The sequence below is a fragment of the Pseudopipra pipra genome, chromosome 5 (assembly GCF_036250125.1).
Source record: "Pseudopipra pipra isolate bDixPip1 chromosome 5, bDixPip1.hap1, whole genome shotgun sequence".
Taxonomy (NCBI): Eukaryota; Metazoa; Chordata; class Aves; order Passeriformes; family Pipridae; genus Pseudopipra; species Pseudopipra pipra.
In genome coordinates this window covers 50,411,118-50,436,599 of record NC_087553.1, presented here as the reverse complement: position 1 = coordinate 50,436,599, position 25,482 = coordinate 50,411,118, and the positions used below count along the sequence as shown (strand labels likewise).

The window sequence follows — 25,482 nt, the reverse complement described above, 5'->3', positions numbered from 1 at the left end:
GTCAGTAAGGACCTTACCTCAGCGTGGTTCTTCACGTAGCAGGATTTGCAGACTGGCTTGTCATTCACCACTACATAGATTTCCCCAGCCAAAACACAATCACAATCAAAACAGCAGAAGTGTTTCAGATGCCAGTTTTGACCTTCCGCCTGAGTATATTCATTGCTGAATATTAGCTATGAGGAAGATATAAACAGATACATTCATTTGAACAGGATCTCTTTTACTACATCTAGCTTCAGGATGTTTTGTAATTTTCAAGGAATTCCCGGTGGTTCCAGCATTGTTTGTTTCCCAAAAGCCTCCATGCGGTTCATTAAGAGCCCGCAGCTGCCAGCAGGCCCAGGAGGAGTGTTTCCTGTGTGCTGCCCAGAGTCGGTTCGCCCTCTAGTGCCCCTCATGAGCAAAGAACTGCACAATAGGACTTGTTGGAAGCATTTCCCCTCACATTTCCACATCCTATGTCCCTGCAGACCGTGCAAAATCCCCACCAAATCCAAAGCAAACTATGGATCTTCCTAAATGTGCAGTATTCGTATCAGTTTTGGTTGTTTGCAACTACTATCAGCTAAGGCTAGTGAAGGGATATCCTATCCCTGCACTGAAATGTTTTACTAAAAACATTAATCACTTCCCAGGGGAACAAACTTGTGCCCTACAAGAAAAGACTAGAATATTTCCTACCTCATCACATCCAGCACAGCGGGGTTTCTCACTATCACAGTAATGTCTTCCACAGTACAGGTTACCATTCTTCCAGAAATAGATCATGTCTACTAGAAGTTCACTGCAGGTGCAACAGACAAAACAAGCTGGGTGCCACAATTTGTCATATCCAGCACGTTCTGCATAGACAGCTGGGTCACCTTCTTTCATGTTCAGTTTGCAGTGATAGCAGGACTGGAAAGAGGTTATTACAAAGTTAATTACGTCTTTGAGATGTACATTTATAGAAATTACATATTATCAATATATTTAATAAACTCCACCTTCCCAGACTGAAATTAAAGTATTACTTTACTCCCACGATCAGACAGCAGTGGTACAGGATGCCATATTTGAGGTTTAACTAAGCAATTCAAGATGATGCACATTCTACTGGCATAGCATTAGTGCTGCTTAAAAGGATATTGTATTTTGCCATATTCATATTCTGCAATTACAGTCCGGTGTTTAAAAAAAACCAACAGGCAATTAAAATTTATGTTATGCTCTATTAGTCTTACATTCTCAAGAAGAAGGAGAGAATAATGAGCCTCCATCAAAGTTAACCAACTAGACCATGACTAGCACACATGACAGGAAAATTGCTGTACTTATACATCATGAGTAGATCAAGCCCTACCTGCATCACTGGTGAAGAAAAAAAACTGTGAATATTTCAAACAAAGCTGTGTTCTAGGGATGCTAGTCAGTCATGGCTGTTGTCCAACAGACTGTGATTAATGATCTTAGGACAGGGAGAGTGACTGTGGAAAAGGGACTACAAAGCACATGAACACATCTACACTACAAATAGTGCCAAAGAGTTTGTAGTCAGTCTTCTGCTCTATACCTGGTTACAGAGAGGGTTTTGTCATTAAGTCAAAAAAGGCAGGTAATTTATGTTACTGAACCCCAATTTTTTTTTATCTACAGTTTAATCACCAGTTTGGCATTTCCTGCACTCCAATTGGTCTGTGGACTGGGCTGAACATCCTGGGAAGGTTTTCCTCTATGACCCACAACATGACAAGCCCAGCCACAAAAGGCTTTGTGTGTGCATAAAAAAATAAAATACATACGAAGTGCCTTGGCTGTAAGGCATATTGATCAGATCTGAGGCAGTTTCAAAATATACACAGAAAGACACCAAAAGGGGAGGAAGAACAACTTGGAACAGAATATGTAGGGAAACTAATGAAAGGGAAAGTGTAAATATATGTATATAAAGCTCTGCAACTTTTCTTTCTACTTTAGACCTCATACTCCAAGAGAAGTCAATTGGAAGGTTAAGTAGCTGCATAGACCCAGAGGAAGGCAACATGATTCATTAACCTACCATTTACAACATCTCCAGCCTAGGTGGTTAAAAGGTACATAAAAATTTGCTTCTTTACAACATGAAAATATGCTGAATATCTACTTTCCTTTTATTCAGCTTTCAGGCATGGTGAAAGATTTATTTTTTTTTTAAATACAGAGACAACTACTCTAGGTATATTTACATTAATAGTGGAGACCTGGTTGTTAGTGGTTTACTGTTATTTTTTTCTTTTTATTAGGTTTCAAAGAACTGCAATCTATTCCTGTAGCGAAAATAAATTTTCCACAGCTACAGGAACACGTGCTTTCAGACTCAGTCTGAAAGACAACACAGAAAAAAATTTGATGACCAAAGATGTAGAACCAATCGAAAAAAGTATAGACAAAGATGGCATTTCTTCTGTTAAGGATTTAAGAGCTCTTCTGTGTATTATTTTGAATTGTTAAAAAGAAGTAAAGATAAAGTATACAGAAGTATCACTGCAGAAATCAGACCCCTCCCCCAAATACTTAAAACCAACCTATCTGAATTCTGATTATTTAGCTCAGCATAAACTCAGTACCTGACAACAGATAAGCAACTCAAATATTCACTTACACTATTTAACACTTCTGAGCCTTATTCTTTATCATTGCCCACAGTGATAAGACATGCCTGGCTTAAATTGAAGGAAGAATACTCAGGTGCTGGAGTAAGGAAAGTCTGGAAGTGATAAATAGGTGTAACGTAAAAACAAAGCACTTTTTGATATGATTACTCAAGAGGACGGAGTGCCTCCTGCCATTAACTTAATGTAGTCCAAGGCAGTTGGCCTACAGGGTACACTGCAATGTGTGTATTTCTGTAGGTCTCCCTTGAGGAGGTAAGTGAAGAATTGCTGTGGTGAAACTAAAGTAAGCCAGTAGGAAAGTCTGATTTAAACCAAAATGACAGTAGCCTAATAAAGCCATGATAAAATAACTTTTTAGTATCTTAGATTTCCCAGGACAAGATAATGGAAAAAAAAAAATTTAGAAAATAGTTACAGGTAGCCAAGTGGCACAGAACAAGACTGATTAGGGTAAGTGTACATGTTCAAAGCTAAAACTTAAGTATTTTTTGTATTTCACACCACAAGTCATATACTGTGTCAGTTGAAAAACAAACAACAACAAAAAAAACCACACCAAAAAAAATCATACCACACTCCCCAATAACATCAAAAGCCATATTCTATAACCCATGTTAACAAGCAAACTTTCTTCTTTACCTAGAACTTGTATATTCATTTTCTGTAAGTAACCTGCAGACAAATAACTTTGGGGATTCATACGTATAATAGCAACATTTCTAGAAATCAAGTTACAGTAGCTTTTGACACTCTTAAATCAATGTCTACCTCCATTAAACTAATTTAATGTTACTTCAGTAACATTACCCCTATTTTGTATTTGTAATTGGTAGTTGTGACATGCACAGCAGAAATCAGCAAGTTACGACAGAAATACTTGATTAAGGCTGTAGTTTTCAAAATATCAGTGAAAACTGGGTAACTGATTTTTGCTGAACTATTACCAGGCAGAAATCAGATGCCAAAGAATAGATAAGAAAATGGATCTGAATATGAAAAGAGGGCTAGTGAAAACAGCCATTATATGGCTTGACTTGTTAGATATGGGATGGAGAGGCATTACTTTATTATTTCTTAGTTTCATTTAATTTTAAACACAGTTTGTCAAGTGGGTAATTTTGGTGCTCTTCCAAGAAAGAAGAGAAAACAGGCTTCTAAAATTAAACTAAACTCTTTAACAGGAGAATAATGTAGGAATTAGTCTGTTAAGACTACACCAGTTTTTTTGATTATTATTCTGTAAAAGCCACACTGCTATACTATCTCCAAGCTAACGTTTTTGCATCAAGGATGAAAATGACACCTAGGAAGTTATTTGCTGCAACACATTAAATACTGTCAGAAACCAGGGCTCTCTGCAGACACTCACAGCATTTTCCAGTTCCCCTTCTTTCTTTCCCTCCCCAGATTTTCACTATTCCAAGTTAACAAACAATTTAATTGGTTAAAATGACCAAATAGAGCACTCTGGTGATAATATACCTTCTTGCTTTATCTTTCCCTTCTTATACTTACATACTGAGATGCTTTCTGATCTGAGGACTTGTCCTCCATTGCTCCTACAGCAGATGAGGTGCCTCTGTCACCATCCTTCAGGTTATTCTCGTCAGCAGCTCTCGCTTCCACATCACCAGGGAGCTTGACATCTCCTACGCCAAGTGCCTCATTTTTGTACTTCTTCACAAATTGTTCCATCTGCTTAACTTCATTGGGGGAGAGCTCGTGGCATTTTGAAGGATCTTGATCGTGAGCAGGCAGCTGCTTAGCCAACTGCTTCTTCCTGTACTGCGCGCCTTCCGAGCCAGCAACAGGCTGCTTCTCCTTTGGTAGCATCTGCATGTACTGTCTAGCCTGAATAAAGAAGGAATCAGATAGCACTTCAACTACTGACCCATTCTCTTAAGCAAACACACAACTAAAATAATCTTTACTGTTGTTAGCGACAGTTGAATTTGTCAAAAACAAAGTTCTTTCCATAAACATTAAACTCCAGAAACACTGTAACACAGATGCATTAATTCACTTCTTCCCAGAGTAAGACAAAGGCTTGCTTTTAAACCTTTTATAACATACAGAAAAGAGTTATTAGTTCTCAGAGTAAGTAACACTTACACAGCACCTTGTCTCTATCTATAACTACTGATCATCAACATAGTCTTAGAAAAATAGAATCTGAAAGAGTCTGCCTGGGGGATATAGACCATTGAAAAAATAACTCTTGCTAAATAAAGGTAAAACCCCTCCAACCCTCTAGTTTTAATAAAGCAATGACAAGTCTAAAAAAAAAAAAAATCAAAGTAGTAATTGAACATTAATTTAGATGCACAAGGTTTGATTAATTCACTGAAAAGGGGTAGGTCAGAGATAACGTGATTCTGGCATGGATCACACAATCCTGCAGTACAATAAATTAACAATCAGAGTTTGAAAAGTGAAGCAAAATCCTCAGAAGGCTATCTACCATCTCATCTACTTCAGCTGAAAATATACTGGCAGAGAGCTGCTCTTTTAGATGTCAACACTGACCTTATTCTTACCATATACAGTAAAAGCTATAAGCAAGACTGTGTTCCCCTTAACTTTAAACAATGACATAAATTGATGGGGATTGGTTTTGGTGTTGTTTTTTTCTTTTTTTTTTTTTTTTTTTTTCCATTTGTTTGTTTTTTGTTTTGGTTTGTTTTTTCCTTTAAGCCCACACTCCATGAAAATTTTTCAAGTTTATTCAAAAAAAGGCAGGTTAGAGAAATCAGGACTCCAGGGACTTATAGTTAAGAGTTATCTGCTATTAAAAACCATCTCATCTCCCCAGATTTTAAGAACTTCCACATACAAGCATCCATGAAGCAAGATGACAGAGGCAAGACTCATTAAAAAGGCACCATATTTTCAATTTTGAAGAGGAAGAGAAGGCTACAAGTGGTAAAGTTATCCTTCCAGTAAGCTCTACTACTTTATTTCCCATCAACTCCTGCCTTGAACATGAAAAAAAGCAAGCTGGACTTACAAGTGTCTGATTCTGAACAGGAGGAGCCCACTCATAAGTCACAGTATTGATGGATATGTTCTTCTTGGCTGGCACTGGATTGGTCAGTATCATTACATTGCGTTTATACACGGGATTGCCATCGTTCTTCAGCTTTGCAATAAGGGTCGTGTATTTTGTATCTTCAAAGAGTTTCCCCACTTTCCGATCTTCCTCATTGCTTGAGAGGATATCATGCTCTTCCTGGCCACATTTGCAGTTACGGCATATTTTTCTGAAATTCATGGAAACAGCAACAAAATTACCATCTCAATCAAAATGACATCTCACACCAGCTGTGTGTGTAGTAACATCACCTAACCTCTTGTTTCCAGTGTTTTGATTAGGAAATATCGTTTCCTAAAAAATTAGGAAGCTTTTTACAAGTTATTCCATAACATGTTAAACACCTCTTTATTTCTCCTGTTGTATTATTTACATTGTTTACAAATATTGTTATCAGATAGATACCAGTCAACTACACTAATGCATTTTGAATATGATGCCATATCATTCCTTCAGTTACATCTCAACACTGGTCACACACATACATGTCCATTATCAGCCACCTACCAGATTTATTTTAAGTTGCCTTGATGCATCTACATGACTCCCTCAGCAATCACTTATTTGGGCTTTTAGTTTTTCAGTTGCTCTTTATACACTCAGAGTTACATACACCATACTATTTTGTTCATATGCATTTCACTGTATGCATGATATTGGGTTATCACAGAGTTGCCATCATGTGGAAACAAGTATTTCTTAGAAAGGAAAAAAAGTGCATACATTCATATATGCAGAGTAACTGCACCAAGTTCTGTTCAAAGCATACCATTTAAAGAGAAGATGAAAGAAAAGTGTAAGGCTTATATGGACAAAGCCTTTCGAACAGCTCTGAACCAAGTCAGAAGTACTCTGGCACACGCTGTAGAGAGAATTTTCACGGATAACAGCCTTAAAAGGTAGAAGCATATCTACTTACTTAGATATAAATGGTATTCTTTTATATACAAGACACTTCAACTGCTTTGGCTAATGGATATGAGAAAGCAATTTATTACCTTAAGCATAATTAAACAATTCACATATAATGAGCAGAACCTTGGATTAGACAAGCTAGTTTATTATTTATTCATGGCTTCCCCAGAACTTCAGTTCAAAGTAGTCAGTCACTGTATACAGAAACTAGTGAAGCTGGATGTTAACTAAAGGTTCTTATTATAGACTAAGAAAACAGATCAACCTTCTGGATCTCTGGAGTTTGAAGAAGAATGAGCAATATTTTACCCCATTATCTATCCTTTACCCCATTAGTTATCCTTCAAACAGCATAAACTACTACCTATAAATTGCTTCTCAACCCTGCATGCCAAAACCCATTGAACTCTAACCTTATTCTGCATCTTGCTTTCTACAGTCTTGAAAACAAGTTAGGTGCCTTAAGATAAGGTATGTCACAGGTACAAGACAAGAACATGCCACTGACCCCAGCAGGCCTCTGAGGGGATAAGTAAGGAAGGAAGAAGGAGGACCTGAGTTTAACTGGTCATGTGAAGTGATGCACAGCCAGCCTCAAATATATGCCCTCCATATGTACACCAGTTTATGATGTGGGGTACTATCAGTTCAGTGTGTGGTGGATGCTGCCCTGGTCATGTGGCTATACAGCAACCACAAATTATGGTAATAAGTTATAACGCCAACTACAAATAAAAATAATAGCTAACTGCAATAAAAATGAACCACTCCACTCTAATAACATGCAAAATAAGGTTGTTAAGCAGAAGGGACTTCACTTTACAACAGAAATATCTAAAGAGATCAAGAATTGGCTGTCCAACAGCTTCCAACTCATTTCCACAACAGGAAAGATGCACGATGTCAAAGCTGATACTTATCTGAATAGCTACTAAACACTAAGTACCTTTGCAACCTTCCAGCTTACCAAAATGTTCAAACATGAACCAGCATCGCCCATTAAGCATAAGAGCTGTACTGAGCATTTCAAGCAATCGAAACAAAGTTTTGCAAGATCTTCAGCATCAGTCAACATGAGCCCTTTACATAGCTAATACCTAGAGATTGTTTAATAAACTAATAAAGAAATTCATACTCACTTTGCTCATCTTTTAAGGCATGCATGTGATTATACCTTATTACCAACTCTTCATCATATCTTCTTTGAAATCTAATACGAGGTGACAGAATCAGACCTTGTTTTTCAAAAATTTAGTGATTATTATATCATGATCATAATGCAGCTTTGTGCCTCACCACATACATGCAACTGGACTTGAAGAATTTAGTCCATCTGAACAACATCCTACCAGATATTTTGTTTACTTTTTCAACTTAAATCTTTAAGCAATAGTAAGCCCCGGTTTTACTCTTACCGCTTGACAGAATGTGATCTAATAACACTGGTGAGCAAACCGATATTCCCAAGTAACCTGCACAGACTCATGCAAGTAAAGTATAATCTCGCTGTCCAGAACTGCTCTGCTTGTAGGACAAACCTCAATAAGAACAGTTTGTATTGTTTTATTGCCTGTGCAGTCACAACTGCAATGTGACAGGCCGTGCAGCTCTCCCCATCTGTAAAGCATCCAACTACAGAGAGGCAGCACTGACAGCCTGCAGAGACCAGACCACTCCTCATAAGCTGTGGTGGAATTCTTCCCAAGACGTTCACATGTGCTGGAAGAGCCACAAGGGCACCTTATTTTTGCTCACATTATGCTATTAGGAAAAGATATGCAGTGTCATGACATTCTTTCAGAATGCAGAACAGCTTAGAGATCCTGTTTTTATTTTCAACTATGTGAATGCCTAGACTCAATAACTGCTCTTATCATTCTCTGTCCTACCTTAAAGGCTTAATATGTTTCACTAATTTCAGTATCCGTGAGAGATTTTATTTTTTTGTTTTCCTCATAAATAGGTGGTTGCAAAGAAGTGAAAGCATACAATTTGTCCTCAGATCCTTCCTGGGACCCACTGTGAAAACTGGCATAGAACTACTGTGCTTTGTACTTGCACTGAAAATAACGAGATACTAATCTTTCCTGCCCCTGCACCTACTGAAATTAAGAATCTGAGCGTGTACATTTCAGTATAATGCCATCTCCTTCCTCTTTCATGGTTAAGTGAATGACTCTTTGCCAACATAGAGTCTGGAAGAAGCTGGTACAGGGGCTATGTTGCAAAATTACAAGGGTAGTGGCCTTGGCACTAGAACTTGTGGACAACTAGGGCCACATCAGAATCATGCTCATTATCAGTCCCCTCTGCAGAAGGAATATGGCCAATTACTTCTTTTTAGAACAGACAGACTGGTCATTTCTGGCTACGCACACATTTCTGGCTATGCACACATTTCTGGCTACGATACAGCTATCTCACTGAAGTGACCCCATGCCGTTACCTCAAACTTATACTTCACAAGTCTGTCTGATAATTGGTGCTTCATCTTTGGCGTTAACATGTTAACACCTCAAATGTGCCAGAAAAAAACCCCAGTTGCTGTTATATACATACACAGACGTACACATATATAAACACGTATGTATGTATAGGCAACTTTATCTCCTTTGACTCTATCACAACAACAGGCAGTGAAAATTTCTTGTTCTCTCCACCTGTACTGTTGAAAATGTTTCCCCTCCACTTGAGGGCATTTGGCAAGATCCCTACTGAAGGAGATGTTACGGACTCGTAGTTACATGTTCACAGCTCTCAGGACCTCAGAGCAGAAATGTTCCTCCACACAATTCTCAACAATTTGGGAAGGTCTTCCCATTCAAAACATGGAAGACTGTGAAATTTCCTCCCTATCTATGGAATTAAAAGCTGCATATCTGTAAAATAGAGATCTAGTAGATAGCGCCTTGCCTCCAGGTCTTGAGTCACTACAGAGAAGCAAGAAAGGTATACAAATTCCATCCTCTCTCTCAAGTGGTAAATTCCTTTGTCCTGGAAGTCTACTGACTGCAAGGATCAAACAATTCCAGTCCCTTCTCCAGGACCAAATGTTGCATCCAACCAAAGGTTGCATCCTCCTGCTTTCCTATGTTTTGGTGCATGGAGAGGAAAAATCATTCTGACCATGATCCTTCCTATGCTAGCTATTAGTGACAGGAGGCAGCAGATGCAAGCACAGAGAAACCCTCAACAAATACCTGGCAAGTCCTGAGGCTTGTGCCCTACACATGGAAAGACTAACCTCTTCCTATCACAGAATGGGTACGGCTGGAAGGGACCACAGTGAGTTATCTGGTCCAACCTCCCTGCTCAAGCAGGGCCATTGTAGAGCACATGGCACAGGACTGCATCCAGGTGGTTCTTGAGTATCTCCAGCAAGGGAGACTCCACAACCTCTCTGGGCAATCTGTTCCAGTGCATGGTCACCTGCACAGTAAAGAAATTCTTCCTCATATTCAGGTGGAACCTCCTGTGCATCAGTTTCTGTCTGTTGTCTCCAGTCCCATTGTTGGCACCACCGAGAAGAGCCTGACTTCATTCTTGTCGCCCTCCTTTCAGATACTTATAGATATTGATGAGGTCCCCTCTCAGTTGTCTCTTCTTGAGGCTAAACAGTCACAGCTCCCTCAGCCTTTCCTCATAAGAGAGATGCTCCAGTCCGTTTAATCATGTTTGTTGCCCTCCACTGGACCACTCCAGGAGCTCCATATCTCCTGTACTGAGGAACCCAGAGCTGGACACAGCATTCCTGATGTGGCCTCACCAGGGCTGGGCAGGATCACCTCCCTCAACCTGCTGGCAATGTTCTTCCTGATGCACCCCAGGATGCCATTGGCCTTCTTGGCCACCAGGGCACGCTGCTGGCTCATGGACAGCTTGTTGTCCACCAGGACCCACAGGTCCTTCTCCGCAGAGCTGCTTTTCAGCAGGTCGGCCCCAGTCAGTATTGGTACCTGAGGTTATTCTTCCCCAGGTAGAGGACCCTGCATTTGTCTTTGCTGAATTTCAGACAGTTCTTCTGTGCCCATCTCTCCAACGTGTCAAGGTGCTTTTGAAGGGCTGCACAGAACCCTCGTTATCATCCACTCCTCCAGCTTTGTGTCAGCAGTGAACCTGTTGAGAAAGCATCTGTCCCTTCATTCAGGTCTGTAATTCTATGATTCCTTCTGTTATGTTTCCTTGCTATCTATGAAGCTATAGTAATTGCAAATGCTTTGAACTGCATCTCATACTTGCCTGTCAGTGGTAGTATCAGAGAATCTTAAAGTCAACTTAAAGCTCTCCCTGCCTTCCAGGGATTTTATCTGTGCAGAGAAGCCAGACGCTGAAAAAGGTCATTCCCAAGCTTAAGATTCTTATCCCCAGAAGCTTCTTCATATCTTGGCAAGCCACAGCAGAGACCATTATCACTGTCTGGAATATACACGACCAAGATAAATCAGAACCTTCCCTCCCACTTCTAACAACTTCTAAGTCCTGTCCCATATTTCCCTCTAATGGGAAATATGTTCCCAAAGAGCAACATGTAACTGAGTAGCAGTCTTGCATCCAGCCTGCCCTGCTACATGTGCGTGGAGGCTGTTTTGCAGACTGAACAAAGTATAACACCAAAATTAAGAAAACCCTTCCTGATGCTGCTTCTACACTTGGACAGAAGTATGATTCTGAGGACAATTTTGGAAGCAAAAGCTATGAGCTCACTAAGATAAAGTAGATAATTTCTAATCATTCATCTACATTGTAGACCCTGTCTTTCATTTTATTCATTTTGTGTTCAGCTCACAACACTGAGGCTACCAGAATTTCAAAATTCAGGAAAAAAAATTACTAAAGCCTTTGTTTACCACCATTTTTATACTACCCTCAATTTACAGTTCTGCACCTATAAAACCTTCACACAATAGTGTCTCAAAATTTACAGCACAAACTTGCCATCCCAGAAGAGATATTTTCCAAACACTCCCAGTACAGAGAAGAAGGGTGTAGCAACTCTGTGTAAAACTCTGCCACTAGATAGGTACTTAGATTTTTTTGTGCTCTTTCCAATCTGACCCCCCAGAGGAAGAGCTGAGACTCTTTTGTACGGAAATACAGAAAGAAATTACTTGGTAGCTGTTTGAGGAACACCGTTTCAGCGGATCAGGCCAAGGGCTGTGTGAGGCGGCTCCCCCCAGGAGAGGGCAGTGTCACCCTTACACCGCCCGCAGCCGCGGCTGCCTCACTTACCGTGCTGCGTCAGGCTCGTACGGAGACCACCGTCTTTCTAATGCCTGTAGGGGGCTGTGCTTTGTGTTTGTAGCTAAAACAGCCTTGACAGCACTTGCTGTTGCTGAGCACTTCTGGCACAAAGTCAAGGCTCCTTTGTTTTTGCACTCTGCCCCTACCTCAGCAAGTGAAGATGCTGGGAAGGGGCACAGCCGACTCAAATTGGCGAGAGAAATGCTGAATACTATATAATGTCACGATCAGTAGTATGACAGAGGTAAAGAGTCAAGAAGGCAGGGTTTCTGACTTCTAGAGTAGACACTGCTTGGAGACTGGCTGGGCATCAGTCTGCTGCTGGGAGGTGGCCGGTGATTGCCTTTGCATCACTTGCTCACCCCCCATTTCACCTATTAAACTGACTTGACTTCAACACATGAGTTCTCGTTTTTGTTCTTGCTTTTTGGTCCCACACTGTGTACGCAGGACAGGGACCAAGCAGCTGTGTGGGTGCTTGGCTGCTGGCTGGCCTCGATCTCCCCCCCCAGTTATTCCCCCAATGAGTAACAGATTCTCTAACTACAATTCTTACTTCAACACTTGTCTTTTACAAATGAGTAACAGTACAATTAGTGATTAAACTTGAACTGATTTTGATCATTCATGCTACAAAGACAATATTCTGTTCACTTGTGCTACAGTTTGTTTCTACTTCAGTTTCAAATTTTAAGGCTAATGACTAAGTGAAAAGAATCTTTCTGTTCAAGTTGTAGACTCCCAAAATACCTGCATCATGTAAAGTATCTTAATATTTTTTTCTTTGAAAACTGTTTACACAAAACTGAATTAAGACTTCAAATGCATACCCTTACAGTCCCCAGTAGCAGCTCTGCTGGAGAAACAGCTGTTTTCTAACCTATTCTTGAATTGTCCCAATTGCTAACTTCTCAGCTGTTTCAGAGGTATGTGCCACATTTGTCTGACTCATAGATGAAGCTTCTCAGAACACTTCCAGCCACCTTATTTATCTGGTCTATCCTATATAGATTCAATTTCCAAATGAAATCTTACTTAAATTGTCACTGTTTTTACATCTTTTTCCTTACCTGCTCTTTAGTCCACTGCTGTCTACAAGCTCTTCCTTTCTAGGAGAGGCAGTGTTCTGATGAGCTATGAATTTAGGACCTGGCACAATGAGGCCTAACCACAGGAAGACAGTGAAACACATATAAAGAAAAGCAGACGCTTCCTAACTTGGCAATCATACTAATATGTGACTAAATCACTTCAGTCATTTTATTTCTTTTTACACCAAATTCTTCCCTTTTAAAAAATAAGCTAGCAATTACAAAGTCTAACACTGAGAGCTAAGCAAAAGAAGAAAAAAAAAAGGGAGAAAAAAAAGTTCACTGGACTAATCTTTTTCCTCCCACACTTGTGATTTCCCCATCTATCATGGTGACTGTGAACAAAGAGCTTTCAAGTAGAAAGCAATACATTTCTCATCTAACCATAGATAAACACTATTTACTCTTGCATTTTTTCTCTTTTATTGCATTACCTCCACACATTAAGTGTGTTCTGTTTTATTTTACTAGTACTTCTACACAAGTTCCTTCAGTGACTCAGTGCATATTGAAAAAGTCATTCCATAAATTGTGTCTTTTATCTTTAGATGATCACATTTACTTATTAGTGCATTACCACTTCTTGCTCCATATCATTATTTCTAAGTTATTTCTATAGCTACATATTACAGATACACAATCAACAAGCTATATTCTTATCAACTTATAGCAAGCTTTTGCTGTGTTTTGTTTTTGTTTGCCTGGCTATTTTCTAAACAGAGTCTCATCTGCAGTCAAATATTTGGGCAAAGACAAAATTTCCTAGGCCTTATTAGCACCTGATGCCACCATGACTGGGATACAAAGCCTACCTTCAAAAAACCCCACAAAATAAAGCTCTACTGCAGATACAGTTATGGCTCTAGCTAAACAGCGCTGACAATATGTAATAATTTTTATTATAATGACAATATGTAATAATGTTAGCATGTGCTAGCGCTACTAACAATTATCTGGTTTTATGTCCTTTTCAGGTGTTTTCCTTTTCAGAAGGACTTTTTTTAAAAATCAGAATCACTAAGCTACATCTTAAAGCATACCCAGTACAATGAGTGAACTGGGTCAGCTACATATATATGCATTGATATACATACATAGATGTTGTTCCAATAAAACAAGAAGGGTCTTAATGGCATACAAAGTTTCTGCCCAAATGGCACAGATCATAACACAGACTATTTACTGCTATCATCAACTCACTGTACAGTAACAGTGCATTATCCAAGGTTGAGTACTATCCAAGTTACTTGAATTGTGCCACCTCTTCCCCCTTTTAAGTCATTTGTAGCTGCATACAAAGTTTCAACATATTTTCAAAATAATTTTACCTTGAGTCTCAGATCGAAGCTTATCTATTTGGTCAGGAGTTGAGAATGCATTTTATCACTGAGATAAAACACACTTCTTCCCTGTCAATTCTCTTACAGTAAGGATAGCTATGTTTTTACAAACCTACTTCACATGTTTAGTCAGCTAAAGCAAATGCTTCAGTAGAAGTACTACCATTTTTTTTTCAGTGTAGATGAAATGTACGTTCACAAGATACTTAAACACTCTGTTGTAATGCATCTGAGAAGCTTTGGCCCTAAACCTTGTCAGCTTTTTAAAAGCATCTCAATAGTTTAATCAAAAGAGAGAACAAAAGCAGTCACTTAGACATTTGCATACATGTACTTAGGTCTACAGTGCTGAGTCACAGTATAGGATACATCTGGTGTCACTTACCTCCAGTAATGAAGCTCAAATCCTTCACACTTATCCTTGCATTTTAAGCAGGGGGCACCAAACCCTTCCTCGTGGCCCAAGCCCATCTGTGTACAGAGCAAAGATAACTATAGTCAGCTTCAAGAATAATACTGCATGAGTGCTCTTACTGCTGCCTTTATAATCTGCAATCTACAGTTAAAGCAAAAGATTAAGCACCTGAGTAAGCTGACATCAGGACAGCATTTTGGGGTCCACTCACCTTCCTATTGTATCTGCATAACTAACAGTGTTCACACCAGCCTGTTCATAGAGTTGAGCTAGCAGGCAGAGCTAGCTTTAGCCAAAAGCAAGTATTTTTCTGGTGACTTGTCTCCCCAGCCCAGCTTGCTCTACAAGCATCAGACAAGGGAAGAAGCAGATTCTTTGCATCCCTTCCTTAGGTTTGAAGCTCTGAAACCACAGTGAGTGAGGCCAGAAGACTTTAAGTCAAAGGACATTTAATCCAGCTGTCAGGACCAAGTGATTTAAAATATATGACTTGGCAAAATACAGGAGATCAAGAAATAAACAAACCCCACATTTACATTTATTTAGGAATAAAGGTAACAACGAAGCATTTAGTCTAATATTTCTCAGTATATTTGAGACTGCACTCTGATAGTGGACTCATACCAGCTTATTTTTTGGGGGAAATGGAAACAGCACAGTTAGCAAAAGCAATGACCATAAGTGATAAGTAAAGGGTTTCATGGTGAAAAAATTAAAAGGACAGATGACCAATTCTTAATGCAGAGTAAATATGAGAGAATATAAAAAAAAAAAAACAGTGCAGAGTGAAGGCCAGGTATTCACATAATATATCAACACATCAACAAATTTAACTGAGTAACAGCCACTTGAAGTTTGAGATGAAAAACAGACATGAAGCACCATAACTTATGTGTTCATATAACACAGTAAATTTAAAATGTATCATTCCAGCTCTTTAAACCTTTAGGAAACATTGCTCTTAAATCAGACAGATGAAGGACCACAGAATTGTGGCCACAGCAGGGTATGCAGGCTCATGCCCAACGCGCAGAGAGGAACCCATCCCCACATCCCCAGCCACCGCTCCAGCAGCATGAGGAGTGCTCCCAGCTTTCTGGGTAGACACTGTGTGAGGGATGGTCATTGTGAAGGAGACAGCTCACCTACAGTTTAGCTTTTACCACAAATGGAAACCAAGCTAAAGCTGACAATTTCTGGTACGAATCTTAGTTCTGGCAACAATAGCACAATGCCAAAGTTGATTAGATGTTGTGATACAGTTTTATTATTAAGTTTGCCATTTAATTTGAGAAATTGTACTACTATTGTTGTATATACAAGGATGTAAACAGCTCAACTTTCAACTTGTTTCTGTCCAAAACGAAGGAACAGATTATTCATATACCACTTATTTAATGAAGAATATGTGGTAAGATGCAGGGAATACCACATTTTCAGTTATTTTATAATTTAAAGAATCAGTGCCTTTACAGTCATTAGACATCCCTGAGGAATTACAAAGCTTGTCTGCAGATCGTGGTCTATTTAGAGGAAAGCAATACTTTGGCAGCTATTAAGCTACTGTTGCAACTGCAGGGATGGACTGAGGGACATAAAATTATTTCTTTCATATCTGCAAGACAAAATACAAGCCTACTGTGATCTTGGTGACATCATCATCAACCTGAGGACTCAAGAAGTTCACATGCTATAAGTGCTAACCTGAAGCCTACCAGAAGACATGCAAAATAAACATAACTTTAAAGATTAAGTTCTCCATCGGCTACACTTTTGTCTAAGCTAACAGGTTAATAAAAGTTTGCCTCCACTGAAGATGGGCATTTACAGGGGTCTTATCTGGAATCCAGAGCTCCCCCATAAGAATACTGTACCTCATGAACACACATACACAAAACAACTAAACGCTCTTGTCAAGTCACACTCAATTAGAACAAAATGTTGGCCAGGATGTTCTCTGAAGAGAAAGAGGAAGCTAAAGCAACACAAAAGAGCTGCCTTTTTTGTTGGGAGGGACAGGTTGTTTTTTGTTTGGAGTTGTTTGGTTGGTTTTTAAAATCATCCTCCCTAAAAGCTGTTAAACTTAAAATATGCTTGCACTACCCTAAGAAACAACCAAAATACCCACAAAACCCTCATCGCCCAAAAAAACCCCAAAGACAACATTAAACCCATTCTCTCTTGCTACTACTTCAGCTACAAACTGGCATTACTTCTTTATGCTTTGGCTCTCTCCTCCTTTAAAAAGAGTTGAAGGGGAAGAAATAACAATAATCTTCTTAATGTTGTAATTAGAAGACTTAGAAACTTAGGATCACTTGTTTAGAGTGTACTTTTTTTACAGTGCACAGAGAAATAGCCTTGACGTTTCAAGAATTCCCAAAACAATCTGAAATGCAAGTAAGAAAACAAATTTTTTTTTCAATTTTTTAACATATTTTCAAGTGTCTTAACATTTAAGGTTTTTTAAAAGCTAAAAATACCTCTTTAGAAACAAATTAAGGAGAGGAAATCTGTGCTGTCTAAATGCTCCACCCAGAACATACTCCCTCTGCAGACTACAGAGACAGCCATCAGCCAAGCCTACTTGCACCTTCACAACCAGCAGTCTAAATGCACATTTCTTCAGAAATGCAGGATTCCATATTCCCTGGCTAGAAATACAGAGAACATTATTAAGTAAATGCTTGTGCAGCTTGAGACAAATAAATTGAATTAGCAAATGAGACTGATTTGTTTTGAAATAGGTTTTTCATTTTATTGTGAAACAGAAAGGGGACAACCTTTCTATACACAATGTCTGGTCACCTTATGGAAAAGGTTGAGCTCACAACTAAGGGGCACACTGAAAACCAAATTAGATGAGATTCCAGATGCACACACAGCCTCAGCCTTTGTTCTGACAGAGAAACTACATGGGTGTTTGCTGAAAATAAGGATATAAAATAACAGCACAGTGCTTTTAAGTTTGGCTATCTAAAAGTCAGTGCATGTCACATGTTCCTCCACAGTCCTGTAATGGGACATCCTTCAGCTGTAAAGAAGCATCAGCCTCTGAAGTGACTGTTTCTTCTTCAGCAGCCAATTCTATTGTAGTTTGGGAAATTCAGAAAGCCCAAAGCTGCAGTGTGTTGCCGCTTTGCTGCTGCCTGCATCTATCCCCATGTCTTCTGCAAGACATGGTCAGCTCCATGCTGGAGCACCCAGAGATACAGAGCTGGCTGAGCACCCACTGGAGCAGGAATGCATGCCTGAGAACAGGACGGAATCCATTTTCCCCATAAATGGAGCTATGGGAGAAATGGCAGATACGTCAGCTGGAATACTGCCAGAAGAAGGTTCCTGTCTGTCTACCACCATTAATTTTCATTTAACAGCAAAAGCTATCCCAAACCAACTGGTACTACTAAAATACTCAATACGGATTTAAATACTCTGCGTACAGAAGATGATATAACTATGATTGAGATCATCTTTTACATGCTGCTTTCAAGACTAAATAGTACCTCAAGGGCAAAGAATTTTAAATGGTTACCACTAAGTGAGAATTAGTGACAGACCATCCTGTTTCAGTTCAGATTGGAATCCAGTGACAAAAGTAGGCTGTCTTTACAGTAAGGAGTCATATGTGGCAGCTTACTGTCATCTTAAAAACCCCAAATGATCATATTCAAGAATCTAATAGTTTGTTCAGATATGTTAACAGAGAAGTTGCTATGCAATAACAATAAGTTAGGTTTAAACTAAGTTTATTGAACATTACCAAGAATCAAAGTCCAACTTTCCCCCTCCTATTAACTGAAACCTATCAGCAAACGTGGAAGTCCTGCCTTGTTGCAGTTTTAGAATATCAATTTCAGAATTTGCATTCCTGCAAATAGAGTATATTTCAGAGACCATCAGACAATAAATACCTCCCCACATGGGATTCTATGAAAAAAAAAAAAAAACATGGATGCAAATGGTTATGCATGTGGAGGTACATAGCCATTTTAGTCTGCAGGCTAAAACAGATGCAATTACATTTTGTCAGCTACAGTTTCTCTTATGTGGTAAAATATGGAGAAGTTTGTTAAGAAGTTTGTTCCTACATTGAATAAACTGTGCCACAGCTCCCAGTGCCAGCAAAAAAATTAATTTTCTGATGAACAAAGGATTAGTTTTTTAATAGTTAAATAGTATAATGACACAGAAAAAGACTACTGCTGACAGTTACAGGACAAACAGAGATAAGCCCTGAAAAATCTTAGATTAATTAAAACATAAGGCAGAGCAGTAGTTTTTAAAGCTTGCCTGTACTTCTTTTAATACGTATAGATTATTTTAAGTTCAAAGAGCTGTCTGAAGGTCACCCAGTTGCTCACAAAGAACAGGTGCCACAAAACTGTATTTGCCCAGGGTCTTGTACAGATGTAGGTACAACATCCTTGTCCAACAACACTGGACCTCACAGATGAATGAAAAAATCTCTGTTTAATTAGTATTTTTCACACTGCAGCTTCTGCCCACTGTCTTTCAATATTATCATTGTACATTGACTAGTCTGGTTCTGTCTTGTCTATTCTCTCCTAAGCAGCTGGGCACAAACAATAGAAAGAGTATCTTGACAGAGTTCCCCTTGGAAGTCTTTAGTTATTTTAATAGTTAGTATTCAATAGTCATCACACCCAACACAAATACATCCCTCAAATAAAGTTAGTTGCTCTGATCTCCGTGCCCTTTACAAAGAAGCCCCTGGGTGCAATGGTAGGAATGTGGTAAAAGAGGAACCTGTAACAAAAGGTAGAAGCGCCACTTGACATTTCCATGTTTCCCCCCACAACATTTCTTTACCCACCAAGAGACCAGAGATAACTCAGGTCTCAGCTGCTTTTCCTTCCTTCCTTCCCCAAAGGGGACTTCTGAACCACCAGACAGGTGAATTGCATTACTCCTTCTCCTTCCACAGACAGTAAGACACAACACTGGTTACTCAGCCTTTGCAGAAGATTGATAGGGCCCTTCCAACATTCAAGATATCTCCAGAATTTGAAAGGATGTGGCTATACAGTGAGAATGTTGTTATTAATGGGCTGCAACAATTAACAGTGAGCCTCAGATTAAACCCTTAAAAATTAAATCTTCAATATCATTTTGCAGATCTTTCTCCTGTGCTCTTCATTACTCCAAGGGGAGAAGCAAAGAGATCCATGCTAAAGCTATTCTTAGATTTACTACAAAATCCCAGGAATCTTCTGATTTGAAGGTTACCTAACTATTGATCTATTTGAGGAACAGATGGGAAAACACCTGCATAGCACAACAGATTTCTAGCACATCCTAATGTGCTTTAGGGACTTTCAAAGAAGGGAAGGTAAAGCAAGAATGAAAAAGGAGGGGAAAAAAAGAGACCATGAGAACAAGACACATTAGGAATTTCATACGCTGTGCCTGCTTAATTGCTGAGACCTGATCTTGTACTACTATATTCTGTACTATGAGATGTCTTCTCTAGTAGAGAAGACAAACTGAAAATTAAAATAGGTTACAGCACTTAAACTTTAGAAACAAAAGAAAAATAATATTTCTTATGATTCCAGAATGAAAAAAAAACAAAACCACACCACTACAAAAGACATGTTCATATCTGGACAATGCTCTTATAAAACTGTGACAGACACTGAGAAGAAAGAAAAAATTTCAGATCTGTAGCAAAGAGCAGCATCCCATGAACCACTCTATATTTGTTATTATTTAACATGTCTATTAAAACTGATGGTAAGTTTGATCCTGTTGTGTTTTTTTTTTTTAAATACGCATTTTGAATTAGGGAAAAGTTGACCAGAATTAAGAAGACTGGGTATGAAAGCCCCTTTTGCACAGAAAGAAGGATACCAAAAAGTGATTGCATCCAAGAAAAATATTTGAAAGATGATCCGGGCAGGACAAGCAGAAGAATAAATCGAGGAGCTGCAGTAGCCTATGATAGTACACAAGTACTAAGAATTTATTTTATTATGATGTCTTCAACAAAATATCATACAGCTCAGGATCTAAATATTTAAGACACTGCTACACAGAGTATCATCAAGAGACTAACAGGTAATAAAAATACCTCAGCTGGATAGAAAACAAATGTTTATTCACAAAGTCCAGCATCATACTAGCTAAGTTTGAATGCAGCTGACATACTATCTATACACACTATCTAACACTATCTATAAACCTCCAATACAACTCTATCCATCACCCAATGCTGCAGAGGCATTTTCACAATATTCTGTGTATTTGTTTTGACATCAGCGCTTTTACCCAGTTGCATCTTTTACCAATAGGTTTTCAGAAGTGGACCTGGAAACCTACAGACTCACTTTTTACGATCTTTAGCCATGCAGGAGAGTGCATGCTCTCAAACTAAAAACCAGGCATAAAGAAAAAGTGTTAAACAAGACTTTAAAAATGAAAAAAACCAGAAACACACACAGTGCAGTACATGACTACAGTTAGATCTTGTGTAATCTGGAATGCCATGACAGAAGCCTCCTCACTCCCTTGACACTCGCCCTCTTCATTTAACCAAGTTTAAGAGTCTAGAAAACAGGTGTGACAAGCTTTCATCTTCACAACTCTACTCTTCTTGCAGGTCTCCAGCACCTAAAAGAACTTGACCAACTCTGCACATTAGCAAAAAGTATGTATTAGGGAGTTTTGTTCATATACCCCTGTATAAAACATATATATATGCATACATCCCATACACATACATATTAGTTATATATATAAATGAAACATGCATATCTATTTAGGTTAGACTGTAAAACAATTTTAAAATACACATTATAGATATTTACATCAATGCCTTTACATCTGTAAACCTGTATCTGCTTGGAAGAAGCCATTAATTTGCATAACATGTTGAGTATAATTCTTGAGGTAAAAAAAAAAAAATGTGGTTTTAAGCAACTTTTACCAATAAAATTTCATTGACAATCACTACTCACTATTACTTACTTAGAGGGAAATAAACACATTTCTTTTTTTTCCAGGAACAATTTCAGAAGTAGATCTTTGTTATTTTAATGGCAGAATACTGTAACTCAAAGTAAGTTAATTTTCCACCTCACTCTTAGGTACTTGGCTTATAATTATGCCATATCAAAGAAAGTTTCACTTGATCTTAGAAGCCATATAGTCCTGCATTCAAAGAGTTTTTTTGACTTGCTATTCAGGCATTTCATGATATTTTATGGTCAGACACCTGGGGAATACTTCTGCCACAAGAGGAAAAAGAAAAACTCAAAAAGTTTAATTTAGCCTTGCCATATTTGCCAAGCTGATATGGAGGGATGCTGGACAAAAAAAACCAACTAGGGATGTGGATTCAGATAGGTCTTTCAGAAAAACTATTCACATGATATATTTTTTTCAAATTTTGATGGGAAAAAAAACCCCAAGCAAAACACCACAGCATATGCAGGAAGCAGTTACTCAGTTTCCTTGTTAACAAAACTGAAGTAGTTCCTCTTATATCTCCACCAACACTTTCGTACTTCTACTTGCAGGCAAAAATCACCCATGAATAAAACTACATTTCTTTGATCTTACTACATATAAGAAACAGCAAAAAAAAGCTCTACTATAAAGGGTTCCCATGGCAGTAACACCAAAACAAATAGTGATCTCAACAGGAAGTGCAGTCCAGCAGGTTACTAAATCATGCTTTGCAAAACACAAAAAAGTTGACTTTGCTCCTATACATACTTTATTCACCATTCATTTATCAGATAAAAGATCATTACAGTTGTTGACTTAACGTCTAAAGTATTCCATGTTTGCTTTTCCACCTGTAATAGAACAAATTAAGTCTCACACCATAAAAAAAGAACCACGCAGAAATTTCACATTAGAGAAGTTGCAACTCTTCCCCCCAAGTTCCCCCACCCCTTCTCCATCGCAATCAAAGTTCTTTTTATAAAGCAAGTATTATACTGTGAAAGCTTATACAGAACAGACTCACTGCCAGATTCTTATTTTCTCTAATGAAGCATGAGACCATGCTACCAGCAGGACTGCAAAGCATGACTGTGACCTGCTGATTCATTTTACCAAGTTCACAGAGGTGACAGACAGGGCAGGAATCCAGACTGTTAGAACAAAGTTCTGCTAGAGTCTTCAACACAAAGCATTAAGTCTTCGTTCTCCCTATACCCTCAAAGCAAGGTTTGAGAACACAGCATATATTGTGTTTGGGGGAAACAGTGGTCTGTTTGTTGCACAAGTACTTCTCAAGCTGGAGCTACTGTTTTTACCCTTCAGCTCTGCTGTGCAATCTCTTTTATACAAAACACTATCTTCATGATCCTCAAATGCAAGAGCAAATCCAATTCCTTGTGAGAAAAAGGAGAAAACTGTACAGTAATCCTTAAACGCTCCTTCTCCTTTAAATGGAAATTATAACAGACAGTAAGGTATCAGGCTTACTATTCACAAAGCAGCCAAAAAGACAGTATTCACTGCCTAGATACTTGCCAGTCATCTCATGTGTCTAAGAAGACTGGTGAACTGATTACAAAAAAATTAAATGTTATTCCAAATATTTGCATATGTTCTGCATATATATTTCTCAGTGCATAAAATTCATGCTGAAATTTCTGTTTCTGGCAGACTGTGGTTGTCCAGAGCCCGGGATTCAGACTAGGAGAGACATCTGGCTACATGGTAGTATTGGTTCCTTTAGCCACTTGTTAAGACAGCAAGATGAGTTTTACAGCACATAAAAGAAACCAAACAGAAGTTGAATTAAAAGTCTAAGCTGAAGTAATTGTGTCCTCAGATTCCTCACAGATAAACACTACAGAAGGGTATGTTACACAGGACTACTGTGTAAGAGCAAATATATAAGGTATCCACTGCTAAAAGATGGGTTAGAAATAGTGTCAGGTGGGGCAGTAACTCTTCCTGCTGAAAGACAGGTATGTTGTTTGAGCCCTAGGGGTCTTGTACTAGAGGGAAGCAATTCCAGTCAGAGGAACTGTTAAATTTGAGGGGAAAAACCCCAAAACCTGATATCAACAATAAAAATAGACTTTTACCGAGTGCTTTTTTCCTTTGTACAAACCTAGACTTGTAGATATAAACGTATGCAGCGGTTTTCCAAAGAGACAATGAAGCAGTTTACAACTAAAGAATGGATTCATGGGTTACTGACACTTAGAGAAACCTTAGAAATGTCACCTTGGAAACTTCATCTATTGAGTTTTCCAGAAACAGAAAACACCCCAGTATATTATCCTGTGCAGTTATACATTAGCAGTTGTGAGCAGGGAAACAAATTTTTCTACAGTATCAGCTGAGTGCCTACACTGAACACTGCTCCACCAGGCATTAATTTCCCTCTGCTCCATTGAACACTGGGGCTACCCAATAGTCAACTTCTAAATTCAGACTTTGAGTTCAGAAAAGCAAGGGAATGACAGCTTATTTCTGGACAGTGTGACAATTCCTGCTTTCTTCTGTCCAGTGTTCTAGGAACTTTCTACCCAACAGGCAGGTCAGCCACGACCTAACCCTTACGTCTATTTGCCAGGCAGTAAATAGGCACAAGTCACTACAAAATAAAATGTTACATGAGGTTGCAAGTACATTTTGTAAAAGCACTCAAGTTATTTTGCCCAAGGGTGCAAAAGATATGTGAGAACTACAACACATGGTAAAGTAACTCATTGCTGCTGATGGACTAAAAAAATCTGACACGGACATCTCCAGCTCAGGACAAGTTTCAAGCCAAATGGTTTACTGGTTTTGATAAACTTGACTGGAAACTTCTCAGAATGTTCTTCCATCTTTCAAGAAAGAGGGAAGTTGGCCAAAAAAAAAAAAAAACAAAGAGAGAGAAGCAAAAAGGTTTGTTGAGAATTGGAATTGGAATTAAAGGATGGTAATTGAAGACAGTTATTTCAGAGCTGATGTGAGCTGTCACTCTTTTTCCAGCGCACAAAATCTAGGAAGTTTTGATTAAGTAAATATTGGTAGATATAAAAGAAGGAAAGGATTTGGTACCAAATGCACTGGTACATAACAAAGCTTCCCAGTTCTCCCTGCAGTGACTTGTCACCGATCCTTGTCTGTTCTCTTGGAAATGAGCTTCACCCAAGTTTCAAAGAGAAAGAAGATGAGGAGGAGATGTGAACAGGAGAGGAGACATAGGGGAAGAACAGAAGCAGTCTTCTGAACATACATATAGTAGACACAAAGAAAATGTAAAGTTTTTCCCAGCATAGACATCTCTGTGTATTAACACTAAAGCTGAACAGAACAAAAAGACAAATTACTTTCTACAAACAGAGCTTTGCTAGCTTCTGCCTCTGTCTGAGCAGGTTCAGAAAACTCTTCAGGAAACTTTGAAGATGATGAAGAAGAGTAAAAGATGACTAAAGAAAAAGATGGCAAAAACAGTCAAATAAACTTACAACACACACAACTGCCCAATAATTACAGTGTAATTTAAAGCAGATGTTCAGCAACTACAAGTTCACTCAAAACAACATTGAGCAGAATTTTATCAGTCATTTCACGGCATTTCACTTTAGATGGAGAAATTCTGAGTAGGAATGCTCTATCTTCCACAAATATGCATCTCTCACCTCCTGGAGTTCAAAAAACTATCAGTTAACAAGCCTTGTGATGCCATCAATTTTAAGTTTTAAATAGTGCTTTGATAATATAAGTAAATCTACTCAGTAAGGTTGTTTTCATTACATACAAGGAGTCATAT

General features: G+C 38.6%; 1 protein-coding gene across 2 annotated transcripts in view; it reads right to left on the bottom strand.

The window, feature by feature from the left end:
• The window catches only part of TES (testin LIM domain protein), a 29,381-nt gene that overhangs the window by 2,588 nt on the left and 1,311 nt on the right, over window positions 1-25,482 (bottom strand). For both annotated transcript variants that reach the window (XM_064656032.1, XM_064656033.1), the window contains exons 2-6: window positions 14,700-14,785; window positions 5,644-5,896; window positions 4,152-4,487; window positions 685-900; window positions 18-176 (exon numbers count right to left, since the gene is read on the bottom strand). In XM_064656032.1, the coding sequence (XP_064512102.1) occupies window positions 18-176; window positions 685-900; window positions 4,152-4,487; window positions 5,644-5,896; window positions 14,700-14,785 (1,050 nt within the window). The remainder of the gene's footprint in view (window positions 1-17; window positions 177-684; window positions 901-4,151; window positions 4,488-5,643; window positions 5,897-14,699; window positions 14,786-25,482) is intronic.